Source organism: Anneissia japonica, unplaced genomic scaffold, assembly GCF_011630105.1.
Source record: "Anneissia japonica isolate Jap-2015-1 unplaced genomic scaffold, ASM1163010v1 scaffold1770_len632688_cov154, whole genome shotgun sequence".
In the NCBI taxonomy this organism is placed as follows: Eukaryota; Metazoa; Echinodermata; class Crinoidea; order Comatulida; family Comatulidae; genus Anneissia; species Anneissia japonica.
Window position 1 is genome coordinate 105501 of NW_022692996.1, and position 15969 is coordinate 121469.

The 15969-nt window shown below is 37.2% G+C and overlaps 1 protein-coding gene across 1 annotated transcript in view; it reads right to left on the bottom strand.

Annotated features, from left to right (window-relative positions):
- The window catches only part of LOC117100579 (cystine/glutamate transporter-like), a 58219-nt gene that overhangs the window by 11840 nt on the left and 30410 nt on the right, over positions 1 to 15969 (bottom strand). Inside the window, exon 2 of the mRNA XM_033240354.1 lies at positions 10385 to 10510. Within this exon, the coding sequence (XP_033096245.1) occupies positions 10385 to 10510 (126 nt within the window). The remainder of the gene's footprint in view (positions 1 to 10384; positions 10511 to 15969) is intronic.

Sequence of the window (15969 nt, forward strand, 5' to 3'; positions counted from 1 at the left end):
CTCTCATAGTGGATAACGCGTTATGTTTCAAATCAGCAAATATACGTAAAAACGACATGATGACGCTTAACGAACGCATTTTTTGATTTCCCATGGGAACCAGTCCAATCATCTCTTATTTTACTTTCACAACCTCGTTCCATCGTGGCCTACATAACCCAAATGAGTTATATGCACAAATCGTCGGACGCAGACTTTAATTGATTGTACAACTTCTTTAGATTACCAATCAAAGCTTAAATAATACGAATATCATATCGGAATTCAGATGTGGAACTGCATACACCGCGAGGTAATTTGTCGCCATTAGTCGCTTATTAAATAACGACAGTCAAGTGTTGGCAGTTTCATGTTTTCATGCAATAATAATTTATGGTAAATCCGCAAAATGAAGCACGGCTAGCAACAACTTCCAAAAATATGTGTGCAAGTAAGAGTTATCCAAAATAGATTTTCACAATAATGATAATACCAGTGGCATATCAAGGAGTATGAAATGGGAAAGGGTGATGGAAGGAATGGAAATTCTTATACTGTGGAGGTATTTTTATACCTCCATGCTTATACCCATTAAAATGATGTTATAAGACACGCATTTTTTAAACAAGCGTTGTGTTTTTCCAACTTGGCCTTATACATTGATGCCACATGTATACTCTTATCGTGTTGGGGATTGTCTCCCGGTGTACTGCCTAATCACCACCAGAAGGACCCCACTGGAAATAAGTCTTCTTCTAGACTTTCGTGGACTATCCTTGGTGTTCCCAGCGAATAAATCCAATCCAATCTAATCGAATATTAATGTATTTGCAAATATAAAACTGCCGAATTGCTTCTGCCTCACATTATTTCAATCTAGGTTAGGCCTACTACAATGTACTTATTACGAATCTGAAGTAAAATAGACTGCATGGGCAAAGGCCTATATAGTGCAGATATATCAACATGTTACTGAACAATCAACATCAGAGCAAGAATATAGTTATAATGTTTGGCAACAACTAATTATGTTTTTGTTTTCTTACGTCTGATTCTTTATGAAGAGATTCAGTAAAAAAGCCCAAGAAATAAATCTAAATTCAAGAAGCACTCTTTGTATCCAACGAGAAAGGAAATTTGGAAAAACTGCACTTCAATCTATACTTTCCATATTTACAGTACGACCACTGAGGTTATAAATCGACCTTTGAAACAACATTCACACTGAGTAAAATTTAACTTAGTTTAATAGACCAGTTGCATTAATTACAGTTAGGAAGTGGAAATCTAGCCGTTTAAAGGTTTGAGCGGGAATGAAGTCTAGAATTGCTGATTGGCGCAGACCAAACAGACAAATGCAAGATTTAAATCACAACTTTAACAGTTATGTTCTTGTACAGTATTTGTTAGTTTTGAAAAAAAAAAAATTAAAAGCAACTTCCAAACGTTTCTTTCGATTGAAAAAGTAACTTTCGAACCATTTCATTTCATTTTGCTGAAATCCTAAATTCTCAAGCTTAAATAGAAATATTTTGTGATTTTACGGTGTCGAAGAATTTAGAGACATCTAAGAAACATGCCCCAACATTTTCACCACAATTTAATGCCTCTTACCAGTCTTCTACCACTCTATGACGGAATAACAGAGTTGAATGATTTTTGAAGAATTAATGCTAAATTTGATCACGGTATAGATAAGTTATCATATTGTTGTACTCGTTAAACTTTTTGCTATATCATAGACAACAGAGATTTGACTTTTGACTAGATAGTTATTGATTGAACTCTTATCACCTTACCATTTTATATAATACAGGGCTGGTTCTATTGAGTCTATAATTGTTAGGTGCAACAATTTTAGCCAAGTAATTACATGTTTTTTTTTTGTTTTTACCAATAAATTGGATAAAAGTTTACCATAATTTCTTTGGGTTATCTAAAAATTCAATTTCGACATTGGCAAGGTACTCTAATTCAGAATTCCTAATTGATGATCGCATTCCTAAGTTTACAATACTCATTTCTAAATATTTTTCATCAACTTTATTTGATTTATCGTTTACTGGTATTTTATACGTTAGTTGCAAAATTTCCGGTATCATCTAGGGGGAATGCGATACCTATTTTTTATCCTGATAATTTTCTTAGGTACATGTTTATTACACAATTTGATGAATGTATTTTTCCATTACTCCATGGTACTTCAGGCTCATAAATTGTAAAAATCTCATTTAGGACAGAGCCGTGTTCAATATCATCTAGGAAACCTTGATTAAACCTTCTGAAATTGAGGAATTCATTAGTATTATATAGCACGTTCCATTGTAATTACCGTATTTTGTCATGGAAACAGACGTTTTTTGTTAATTTGATACCATATTTACGCTTAGGCCTATGTAGCTAGAGATTTCTCAATAATCAATTTTCACCTGTCTCTGATAGGTGGATTTCACCAGAACATAGTGTTGTGACATCTATTGAAAGTTACCTAATCATAATTTTAACATTGTAATCTTAAGGCTGTTTTCCAAAAACATGCCTATACGCATGCGCTGTTTAATTTTTATCACGAGATTCTCAATTCTAGCGAATAAATTCGTCTAGTGTTAACGGGCATTAGAAAAGTAGCCTCTCCATTCCTGATTGCATAGTTCACTCCTTATTAAGAGTTTCTTGTCACTCCATCACTGTTTTACCTCAAATATGACTAGGGCCTATATGCAATATAATGCACCCTTCATTTCGTTCGTGGGCGCTTCATACAATTTTTTTATATATTAATTAATTTATTTATTAAAGACACACAGCACATGCACTAAGGATTGCCAATAGCGAATTATATCACTGTCCTACTTGTAGGTGACAACCCCTAAATTTCAATTTTGAAAAATTAAAAGAAAAATCTCAGTCGCTCTTCAGGATGTTTACGTTTCATCTTTATGTAGCTTTATCTAGAAAAAAAAAACTTGGAACCCACGTTTTCGAAAACAAATGATCATACAAACTTATCAATAGGAAAAGTGAAATACAGAGAAATACAGTATTATTTAAAACGATGAATTAATGTGAAAATGATGGCAATGTTCATACGCCGTTTTGAAGGTCAAGGAGTCAATATACAACTTGACAAACTGAAAATCTGAATAAACATAAAGCATCTGAGAGTTTCAATACTGCAAAAATCCAGAAAATTAGTCGATAAGTATTTACTTGTTTTAAGATTGAAATGACTGGGGTCACGTGTGCGACACGTAATCATAGATATAGTTTTGCTTATATGCGAGATATCTGTTAACATTGACAGCCAGCAGCTGTTAATGTACGTCAGGTTATGTCAACATTCAAAGTAATATTATATTTACCTAGAAATCTATTTATGAATCTGTTGCGTAATCTCCATTTGTTATGCCAGGCTATTGAATAATCCAGGAATATGAAATCAGAGATGACTTAATTTTTCTCTTAATTGGCCTAGTGTTTATTGGCTAATTGTTTGTATTCGTTCTATGTGTAATAACCTATTGGTTTAGCAAGCGTTATCTATTTGAAAGAAAAACCCAATTGTAACATAACGCGTTTCTCCATAATAAAATAATTAACAATCTGTCGATTGATATATCGCTTTTACTTCTGACCATTTTGGATAATCGATGCTTTTAGGCGATACTTTTTAATACATTGTCCAATGAACATATTTGTTTCGTCAGAGGAGGGTGGAAAAAATTATAATAAAATTTTGTTTTCTTATCTAGCAAAATGATTTTGACAAATGCATCTATGTTCGTCTCCATATATCCTTATTTGCCTATTCACTTGTCGTTCAATAGTCGAGGCTAGTCTTCTCAGGTAATCATTTTCACATAACGTGGCAGTTTGAATGATATTAGAATACACTGACGTATCTTTTTCTTTGTCCAATTAAACCCTGATAATATTTCTGGCTCCATTAAAGTCTACTGCTTCTTCTTTCACGAGTTTTTTTCATTTAATTTACCGGCTTCATAACCATCTGCATTCAGATAAAAATCCTTGCTTCATTAAATTCGCCTGTATCAAATTTCAACACAACGTGCATCTTTATTAATTTAAATGTTTTAGACAATATAGCATGTCTATATAGTAACTTCATTATGAACGACGCTTTATTTACGGTTCATTCGATGGATTTTTAAAAATGTGATATCTCCTCTACTTATTGTAGTTCTAGATTGTCTTTAAAATTATGTTGTATTATGTACATACCGGTATCTTTAGTTCAAAATAAAATTCATATTCGTTTATGTCGAGTAATTTGCAAATTGTAGGCCATAGGCCTTAAATTACTTTGTCTTATCAGGGGTAATCGTATATAATCTTCACTGACTTGGAAATAAATTCTAAAATTGTCTTGATTTTGAATTAGAGAAAATAGACCGAATACATTATTTTTAAATATATATTTTACAAGCTATGATCGGTCAATGTTTTGCTACAAACAGTAAAGTGACATTCTTATTCAATAAGAGTTGGATTACTTTTAGCCCACCCTCATTTCCTTTTTGAATGTTAACATGCTGAGCCCTAGAACTTTGATATGATGAGATTTATCGCGTAACCATTGACCAAGGCAATTCAACAGAAGGACGCACATCTCGGGACATGAAAGGTATGGCCTAGTTCAGACTAGGTGGATAAACCCGGCTCAACTCACCGGGTTTATCCACCTGTCAGTCTGAACTAGGTGGCTTATCTCAAGCCGAGCTGTGTTCCTATAGTAACAAGGCCTGGCGTGCAGCCGTGTTTAACTTTTCTAAGCCAGGCTTTAATCGTTGCGGGGCTCTTGCATTGACTTCCTGGTAACAAACTGACCAATCAGCATTCAATTACGAACGCTGTGAGTGAGCGAGCGTACGTACGTTTCGCGAGCAATATTTTGAAACACGTTTCCTGGTTACGGTTCATTATATTATGCAAATTCTCGCGCCTGGCTAATCCCGCTAGTCTGAACGTCCGGCAAAGATAAGCCGGGCTTAACTCAAGTCTGGCTTATTTCCAAGAAGTCTGAACGTAGCCGTTAACTATGATCGACATTCTAGGCGCACGTGCGTCCCTACACGCTGAACGTCGCAAAAACCATAGCAACCAGACCATAAACCGTCAGCGTACGTGACGCGTGTTAGTTGCCATGATAATCGCGCGTCGTGCGGTGATTACAAAGGCCTAATGATATTTTGCACTAACGTTAGACTGAAATCATATTCTTTATTTCAACATTAATTTTACCGATATTGTGGTGTATTGCCGTTCATGAGACTCCCTTCGCGGACAAAATTAATAAATGTTCTGTATCTACTCAAATGTTCGTTTTGTGCACCTTAGTCCAAATTGTCAAAATGACAGTTTAATGTTATATAAGAACATGAAATTTCATAAAATTCGTAAATTTTCAATAGCTATAACTTTTCATTTTCTTGGTCAATTTTCACAAATCAAATTTCAGTTTATAGAAGCATTTAACAAGCTCGCGGTCAAAAGAAATCAGATGTAACAGACATTGAGAAGTACCCAAAATGAATAACATGATAGCATGGAGGTAGTAACTAACACCATAAAACGTATGGCACGCATAGATTAATAATTGACGGCTGTACTCGCAACTAGTATCGGATTGTCGATGCCACAGTAAAGATCAAAGGACTGTACGCACGTGCTATGTTCGAGAACGGAGATGTGCGTCCTTCTGTTGAATTACCTTGCATTGACATAATACATACATACACTCACAGTCCTGACAACTACCTTGCGCATGCAATGTATCGACTCGTGAAAAAAAATGCCGCTTTAAGATATTAATAAAGTTGAATATAAAATTGACATTTTATAAAGCTTGGTAAAAAACAGACCAACATTATACATATTATGTAGATAAAGACGGATCTTATTATTCTGAGGTAAATTTATACGATTCTTGTGTTACACCGAATGTTGGTTTGATTTCATTAAAAGTGAAAACGTTTGTGACGTTGCACGTGTTATGGAAACCAACGAAAGCTAATACGCGTGTGCGACACATCAGTTGAAATATCGAGGCTCTGAAGTATCATAGCTTATAAAGATTTGAATACAGTATTTTGATTTAGTTACATATAGTCATAGCTAGACCCTTTTTGTTTTTAAGAGGATGATAATGCTGAAGGTATACATGATTCACGGGCCACTATATATGCGATGTTCTCTGATATAAGATTGCGTCAGAATACGCCGAGATCACTTCAGTTGAGATCATTCAAACACAACTGTCCATAAATGTTAGAGCTCCAACAATAAAATCAGGTCAACATGTCAGCATGCAGAAATGTGTCACTGTACATCCTTTTAACATCTACTTTCTGTAGTTTATGCAAATGTACATAATCGTATCTTATTTCTTATTGCTCTGGCATCTGGATGTGTGGATGGAAGAATTGAAGAAGAAAGAAGGGTGGATGGATGAATGAATGGATGGATGGAATGATGGATGGGTGGATTAGTGATATGACAGATGAATCGAAGTAGTGCTATAACATTTCAATTTTGAACAGAGATAGGACATATTCTTCATTATTATTTCTTTAAAAAATGTCTAAACATTAGTTTTATAATTCACGGAATTTAAATGCAAGAAATATAATATGTGAGTAGTGATCATGTTTATTGTTTTAACGAGGGCCGTGAATGGCCAATTTCTTTCTATACTGGATAGGCCACTGTCATTAAAGATTGTAATAATAATATAATAAATTTACAAAATTCTATTATCAGTTTCAGTTATAAATGCAGCATGTAATTCCTTTAATAATCAAAATCATTTATAACATTATCATTCAAGATTACACAATTCAAACACAAATGCAAATTTATTTCAGAAAACCTTCGAAGAGGAGAAAAGTAAAATATATACAAGCCAAACAATAAAAGTATAGTACCGAACAACTGAACAGCAAAACGAAAAATGACGAGAACTGTATCACCTCTCAGAAAATCCCGAGTATTATGGAAGCGGTTTGGCGGAGCGGGAACGGATTGGTTTCCCAACCTCGAGGTCGGGGTTTCGATCCTGTGCATTTCGCTCCTTGCAAGGCACTTTATCTGCATTGCTTCTTCCCACCCAGGAGCATAAATGGGTGCCTGGTGGGGTTACCTTGCTCCTGCGCTGATTACTGACAGAAACGCTCTTAAAGCATGTTCACCCAGTGACCAAAGAAAAGAAGTGCACTTTATACCCGTATTTGTTATAACAAACCTAACAGATGAATTCTATCTTTATATACTTCAGAAACTTACAAACAGATATGAATATTCAAAAACAGTGGCAGATTTAGGAATTTGAATTAGAGTAGAAATTTAGAAGGATAAACTGTCATAAATGGAGGGATATGTAATACTGGTACTGGTGTAGGCATTATATAATACACCTCTTCATCTGAGGTTATAAAGCGCACTTCTTTTCCCTGCTACATGTTTATACTCATACTTAAATACTCATAAAAATTCCAACATGGTTTGGCCGGAGGTAAGAAGTTTTATGAATGGTACTTCTGGATTGCCTGAAATGGCACTCCCAGACTTACATTTAAATATAATTGTTTTTCTTTTCCCATCTTTTAAAAAATAATTTAGAAAAATTATGGGGCCCAAGCCCCCTTAAATCCGCCACTATATTTCTTACATTGACATTAACTAGTAACTATACATGTAATAATCACAGGTATTTAATGCGCATGTGCATGCATAAGAGCTGCTGTAAAATAGCCATATCTATTTTAATGCACCTATCGTACTGCTAAGTATAGTCGTGTTTACATACTAATTGCTACATTGTTGCTACATTTCAAAGTAATGATTAACACTGTAAATCATTGTAGACCTAATGAATCTCTTCGCTAAGCCCCGCCCCTTTTATATTGTGGCTAATGTCCAACAAAACGACAGTGTAGAAACATGCGCAACAACGTGAGCATGTGGGACAACACGCGTGTTTGTAGGACACGCGCGTATTCCTAGCCCTGTTCAGCTGTTAAGTTTGACTGACACTCTGGAAATGTCTACTGTGTACTGCGTCGTTGTTCCCGGCTTAATTGAGAAGGCTCCATGATTCTATCGACCAATCAATGTCGCCAAATGCTCTCGGAGGTAGCGTGTAGGATTTTACAGAAATCAGGCTTTTCCTTAAAACCCTGTTTATGTTGAGCATGTGGCTTGTTATGTGTGTTCACAATTTAACATTTTCTCGACGATTCTCGACGAAAACTAAACAAGTGTCCGTGTTTTTACAACAATATAAAACAAATGCTTATTCATTTTTTAATAGTGCGATACTTCTATTGCTAAACAAGATAAAACTCCTTAGCAATTTAGACACTTGCAAACGCAATTGGAAAATGCGCCAATGCCAGTCACCTCAGTCAATGGTCCTTTCCTCTAAGCCCCGCCGCCACCAGCGTAAACATACATTAACACGTGTGTGGTCCAACATGTGTGTTTGTAGGACATGCGCGTATTTATAGCAATTCTGAGTTGTCAGTTGTTAAGTTTGATTGACACTCCGGAAAGGTTAATTATCAATTTGTGAAATCTTGGTAATAGTATCCATGGTAATAGTAAACGGTAAAAGTAAACGTAGGAGAAAACTCAGAATTCGAAGCGTTATTGTGCTGAATTGCGTATATGGGCGTGGTTCGTGACTAACTAGCCACCGTAAAAAGGTGTTTAGAGCTTGATGTTTACATCGTTCCACAATAACTAGACGTGTGTACATGAAGTACTACCGCAAACGCAATCATGTTGGGGGGGGGGGGCTGAAATGGGGTGCCCCATCTGTTGGAGAACTATTGGGAATTTGCTGACATCACTGCTGATTGAGTGATCAGGACGTTTTATTCTTTTCAGCAGGAAGCATGACAGTTGAAGGCTAATTTAAATAGCAATGACACTAACTGCCACTTTATAGGAATATAGAGACGTTTTCAGTAATTAAAAGAAGCAAGATCGTATGCTTTTTGAATGATTATCTAAACGCTCTTCTGCAGATTAACATTCAGCGATAGATATTTAGCTTGCTTAAACGATCTTTTCATCTTTGCGATAATTATCCATCCTTAGCGTTTTACAAAAGTAAGCGTGCGTTCTGGTAATCGGAGTTATTAGTAGCGTAAAGTCGGTGCACTCTCTGTCCCCGAAGGTTGTCGACCGTTGCGATTCTATGGGAGAAGACAATGCCACGATGAGCGCGCAAAGATGGTTTTTAATGACGATCCACTCAAAATGCGGCCACCGACAATCAAAGACGGCTGTAGCGGAGTTGGATTCGTCGGGCGACGGTCGTATGACGCAGCGTGTGCCCGGCTTAATTAATAAAAATCATAATCCTCCGACAGATTTCAGAGGCCCTTATCACTTTTTTTTTGTTTTGCTTTGCTATTCACGTGGTACTCAAAACATAAGATAATATTAAAATTTCGAATTTAGGTATCATGTTAGAATTATGAAATCTGCTTGATTGAGAATTTCAAAGTTTCATTTTAACTCGTTAGTATTCAGTACATAACTGTCTTGTCAATATGGCTTGACCGTAAATACACCCGAAGGTCTCCAACGTTAATAGTCCACATGAATCGATCGCCAAACTTAATTGTCATCATCGACTTACGACACGTAGAATGAAAGTCAAATGTGAGCGTGTCGTCGCGCGTTATTTGTTGGTGTATAGCAATATGTGCGTATGAAATACGCACTTACACGCACCATATCACTTGTCGCGCTAGTTGATGGCCGTATTCTAAACAGCAACACGTCAGCCTTTATTGATGACATTGCCAACAAGAAAGGCGAGGAAATTAGATCCAATGAATAATGTAATTATGTTATTCAATAGTGTGTGAACATCACTTATACAGGGTAAATAAAAGATGAATTGTATAGTATTCCTTTCTAGGTCGATAATTGTTCATTTTTCCCACACACATTAAACAATAATAATAATAATAATAATAATAATAATAATAATAATAATAACAATAATAATAATAATAATAATAATAATAATAATAATAATAATAATATAAATAATAATAATAATAATAATAAATAAATAAATAAATAAATGAAAATAAATTAATAATAATAGGTTATACTTAAATAGCAAAAATACAAACGCTTCAATCGCTTTACACAACCCACACACACGGTCACAAGGACACTGAGGAACCAAAGGAGTGTGGAAGAAGAGGGAAATGAAAGAAAAAGATGTTCAATGAGAAAGGCCTTGAAGTTCTCTAGGTGGAAGCTTGCTTGATGTATTTTCAACATTGTTTTCATATAACATTGGGAAAGAAACTTCATTATCACCAATGCATCACTAACCATTATATCGATATCCATAACTTACCGTTGATAAAGTGATAGGCTCCGACAATGATAATTAGAAATAGTCCAACAATTTTAACGATGCACAAGAATATCTGAAGTCGCGTACTCAGCGGCACACTTACAGAGTTCACGAAGAATATGACAACTGTATAAAGGAGAATAAAACAGAATAGTTAATTTTAGTGATAATAATTTAAATAATGTATATATACACGCATTAATACTACGATAACTACAGACTACGTAGTCAAAAACCCTAAACGTACGTATACAATTTCAATTGTGTTCTAATTAACTTTACTGTGCATCATTCATATTGAATATTGGCAAAACATTAGGTCCACGTTGTATTAATAAGTCGTTTACTACTTTATGATTGCTTTTTTGATTTTAGATAGTCTCATGGTGCATCTTTCTATTTTCATAATGTATATTTATAAATGCACATTTATTTTTATTGAAATGAATTTGCAGTAAGATGCGTTGTCTGCTAAAACATATCAAAAATCAATTTTTAAGTTAACTTGCTCATTTGGAAGTAACATTAAAATCAGCAAATTGAATATATAAATCTAAAAATGTTTATTCATAATTCTACTGATCTCATGTTCTTTTTTAATTAACTAATTTCTACACTTAAATTGATAATTTTTAAGTTACTTCAAAATGAGAAAATTAATTTTTTTAATTGATTGTTATGATTTTATAATTTTTTACATGACAAATATTGTTAAAAAGTCATGTGATCCGAATTCATAAAAGATTTCTATACTGCATATATCTATTTTTTACATGTTCCCACCTAATTTTTGTAAAACTTAAATATGCTTAAAATAGCGTGTCTCAAGTGTAGAAGTTGACAATATAGCTGAACGTACAGACTAAGAACTCCATTTATCAGAACTAATAGGTTTAGAGACTCTTTCATACCATGTGAAAAATAAAGAATTTTTAGAAGAGGCCAACACCACCTATATATATATATACATACATACATATATATATCATCAATGGCATCCTTCCATCCTTGGGATGCTGGATATATAGCAATCTTTTTGAGAGTTTCTAATTTTATGTACCGTTGCACTTTCGTTCATGGCTGAACAGTCCAATTTGTGAGCGACAAAACCTGCCACAATTATTGCAATTGTAGCCACCAATAGTTTGAACTTGGCTGGTGCTCTGTTTCCTGCGTGTACGTCTGATGGCCAGTTGATCAATCCAATTTTCATCATGGTAGTGTATACCATTCCAGAGCATACGTCGCCATTCACCCCTTTCATTTGCAACTGTTTCCCATTTAGAAACATTTATGTTAAAGGCCTTCATGTCTCTTTTAATAACATCCTTAAACCGAAGTTTTGGGCGTCCTATTTGTCTCTTGGCATCTGCTATTTCTCCATACAGCATGTCCTTAGGGATTCGACCGTCTTGCATTCGGCATACATGAGCCAGCCAGCGAAGTCGTTTCTCCTTGATAAGTGCCAAGGCACTTGGCAAATTAGATTTTGCCAGAACTACAGCATTTGTGATTTTGTCCTTCCAAGTTATGCCGAGGATGCGGCGAAGGCATCGTAGATGGAAGCTGTTCAATTTTCTTTCTTGATGGCTATAGGTTTTCCACGTTTTACTGCCATAAAGCAGGATGCTGAGAATACAGGCCCTATATACTGACATCTTGGTCTTAATAGACAGTTTGTTGTTAGCCCAAACGCGGTTTGTAAGTCTGCCAAAAGTTTGTAGCCGCTTTTCCTATCCTTGCGTTTAATTCCTGGTCAAGTGACAGATTATCTGTCATCACTGATCCCAAATAGCAGAACTTGCTAACTACTTCAAGAGGCTTATTGTTGAGTATGATTAGTGGTTGTTGTTCGGTGCCTTGGCTCATGACAACTGTTTTCTTGACACTGATGGTAAGTGAAAACATTTCACAGGCATGAGATAGCCGATTCATAAGCCTCTGGAGCTGCTCTTCTGTGTGTGAAACGATTGCTGCATCATCAGCATATAGTAATTCACGAATCAAGATGGATTTTACCTTATTCTTTGCTTTGAGTCTGGATATATTGTAAAGTTTGCCACTTGTTCTTGTATGCAGGTATACTCCTTCCAATTCATCATTAAAGGCATACTTTAGGAGCATGGAGAAGTAGATACCAAACAATGTGGGAGCCAGAACACAGCCTTGTTTCACTCCACTCTTTAACTCAAAGCTATTAGATGTGGAGCCATCAAACTGTACAGTACCATGCATGTGTTTATGAAATGAGTGTATGAGATTGAGGAGCTTCGGTGGACATCCAATCTTCTCTAAGATCTTGTACAGACCTGCTCTACTAATTGTATCAAACGCCTTTGTTAGGTCGACAAATGCAATGAATAGCGGCATCTGCTGTTCCCTGCATTTTTCTTGCAGTTGACGGAGGGAAAAGATCATGTCCACTGTAGATCTTGATGGTCGGAAACCACACTGTGCCTCTGGATAGATGCGATCAGCAAGATGTGCAAGTCTCTTAAGGATAACTTTAGCTATGGCTTTTCCTGTAACACTGAGGAGGGATATGCCGCGGCAGTTGTTACAATCCCCGCGGTCTCCTTTATTTTTGTACAGAGTGATGATGTTCGCATCCCGCATATCATGTGGGATGGTTTCTGTCCGCCAACAGAGGAGGAGGAGATCATAGAGATGGGGTAATATTCTTCCTTTTCCACATTTAAGTATTTCTGCTGGAATTCCATCCTTACCAGGTGCCTTTCCATTTGCTAAAGAATCGATAGATTGACTCAGCTCAAGTACTGAAGGTTGATGATCCAGCTCACCCATAACAGGTAGTTGAGGTAGGGTATCAAGTGCAACTTGTGAGATATCAGTTTCCCTGGAGTACAACTCAAGATAGTGTTCCACCCAACGAGACATCTGTTTATTCTTGTCGGTCAGTACTTCACCATCCAGTGATTTCAAAGGGGCGGTTTTTATGATAGTGGGTGCAATGGCCTTCTTGATACCTTCATTCATCGTGCGAAGGTCCCCTTTATCAGATGCCGTCTGAATTTCTTCACAGAGTTTGATCCAATATTGGTTTGCACAGTACCTTGCTGTCTTCTGAACTGCAGCTTTTGCAAGTTTTAGTTCTTTAAACGTGCCTACTGTTGGGTTTAGATTATGTGTGAGGTATGCTGCATTCTTGGCTTCAATGACTGGTATCATTTCTGCTGAGTGGGCTCTAAACCAATCTTTATTGCTTTTTCTGTTTTTGCCAAAAGTTTTTTCCGCAGTCTTATGGATGGTGGAACTTATAGTATTCCAAACTTCATCTACATTTCCTTGCAGGCCTTCAGCAGGCAGTGAATGTTCCATTGCTTTAATAAACTGTTGGCATTTAGCTTCGTTTTTTGTACCAGCAATATTAATGCGTGGTAGACCATCATGCTTGGAGGTGTGGAGTTTCCGTAGTTGAAACTTTACTTTGCTGATGACAAGAGAGTGATCTGTGCCACAATCTGCGCTGTGGTAGGTACGAGTATGGAGAACGCTTGGTAGATCACGTCTTCTGGTGATAATAAGGTCAAGTTGGTGCCAATGACCAGACCTCGGATGACGCCAATAAACCTTGTGTCGGTGTTTTCCTTGAAAATAGGTGTTTGTGATGCATAGCTCTCTTTGTGCACAGAGTTCAAGTAAACGTTGCCCATTTTCATTTATCCTGCCCACACCATGGTAACCAATGCACATTGGCCATGAAACTCTGTCTGATCCCACACGTGCATTTAAGTCGCCAACAATAAAGAGCTTCTCTCCGTGTGGTTCTCGTGCCAAAATCTCATTTAGACAGTCATAGAAACTATCTTTATCTTGCTCATTTGCATACAGAGTTGGTGCATAAACATTAATAATGTTGACAAATCCTCCTTTTGATGATAGACGTAGTGAGATAATGCGTTCAGAGGTTACTACTGGCGATTCAATCTTCTGTATTAGTCTGTTGCTTACTGCAAAGCCTACACCATATTCAAGGCGATCTTCAGAACTCTTGCCGTGCTAGTAGAATGTATAATTTACTTCACGTATTGAATCTGTGTCTGCTAGTCTTGTTTCTTGTAGTGCAGCAATATCAATATAACGTTTATCTAACTCACGGTCAATTAGTGCTGATTTACGTATGTTTTCTGTCATCAGTATATGTTCATTCATGCCAGAACACATGGTTCTGACATTCCAGCTGCCAAGCTGGAAAATTTCGCATTTCTGTTTCTTCTTGCTGGGTATCATTTTTCCGTCCGCTTTTCGAGATTAATCTATCCTCATTCACCCGCAGAGGCAGGCAGACGTTGGCGGGTCAGTACCTTACTGGCTGGGGGCTGCCCAGCTTAGGCGGGCGGATACTGACCAATAGGATACGATGATCCTTCCCACCGTCGGATGTAACCCGTGGCGCCCATGCACAACGCCAATTTAGCTGGACTTATAACCCGTAAAGTGCTACACCCCGTGTTGGTTCCCTTACTAGTGATAGTAAGGATGAAGTGTCCTCTCCATGATGATTGATGATTTGATGATTTGCTACAATAGCCTGGGGACCTAGATTTGCCCGGCATCTTGGTCCCCCTCTCGACCTTGCTGGCTGTGTCTAGAGGAAAAGCGATGCTTCTACGTCTAGAGTCAGTTTGGTTGCAGGAGTTGCCAGAGGGTGCATCCATAGCACCAACCGCCTAACGGGGCTCCACTCCGGTTTTTCTGTTAGGGTGTACTCCATTAGCCTTGGGCTTTCCTGAGCCTGATCCACAAGGCAGTGGGTGCTATTTAATCCATAGCTGGAGCTTTGTTGATGGACGTCAGGGTATATCCACACGCCGATGGACCGTGCACGTCTCTCTCTGGGGGCTAGGCTCCTCCGAGTTTCCTTGTGGTTCGGCCTGAGGTCTCAAGACACCCAGTGTACCGTGTGTTGCCACGAGGAGGCACCACAAGAGTCTTGGTGATGCAGAGGCTATGTACTGGCAGAAGAGACTTACGCATTCGGCTCTCTTTTCACGACAGACGTTAGCCAGCAGTGATGGCTTAATAATCATCACACTAGACGCGTAATATCACCCTGTGGCAAAAGCCACCAACACACATTTTTGGTGGAATAAAAGCTGTCTCTTATACCCATCTAGATGTGTATAAGAGACAGTGATTATGGTTGTTGTTCGGTGCCTTGGCTCATGACAACTGTTTTCTTGACACTGATGGTAAGTGAAAACATTTCACAGGCATGAGATAGCCGATTCATAAGCCTCTGGAGCTGCTCTTCTGTGTGTGAAACGATTGCTGCATCATCAGCATATAGTAATTCACGAATCAAGATGGATTTTACCTTAGTCTTTGCTTTGAGTCTGGATATATTGTAAAGTTTGCCACTTGTTCTTGTATGCAGGTATACTCCTTCAAATTCATCATTAAAGGTATACTTTAGGAGCATGGAGAGTAGATACCAAACAATGTGGGAGCCAGACACACTGCCTTGTTTCACTCCACTCTTTAACACAAAGCTATTAGATGTGGAGCCATCAAACTGTACAGTACCATGCATGTGTTCTGGCTCCCACTTTGTTTGGTATCTA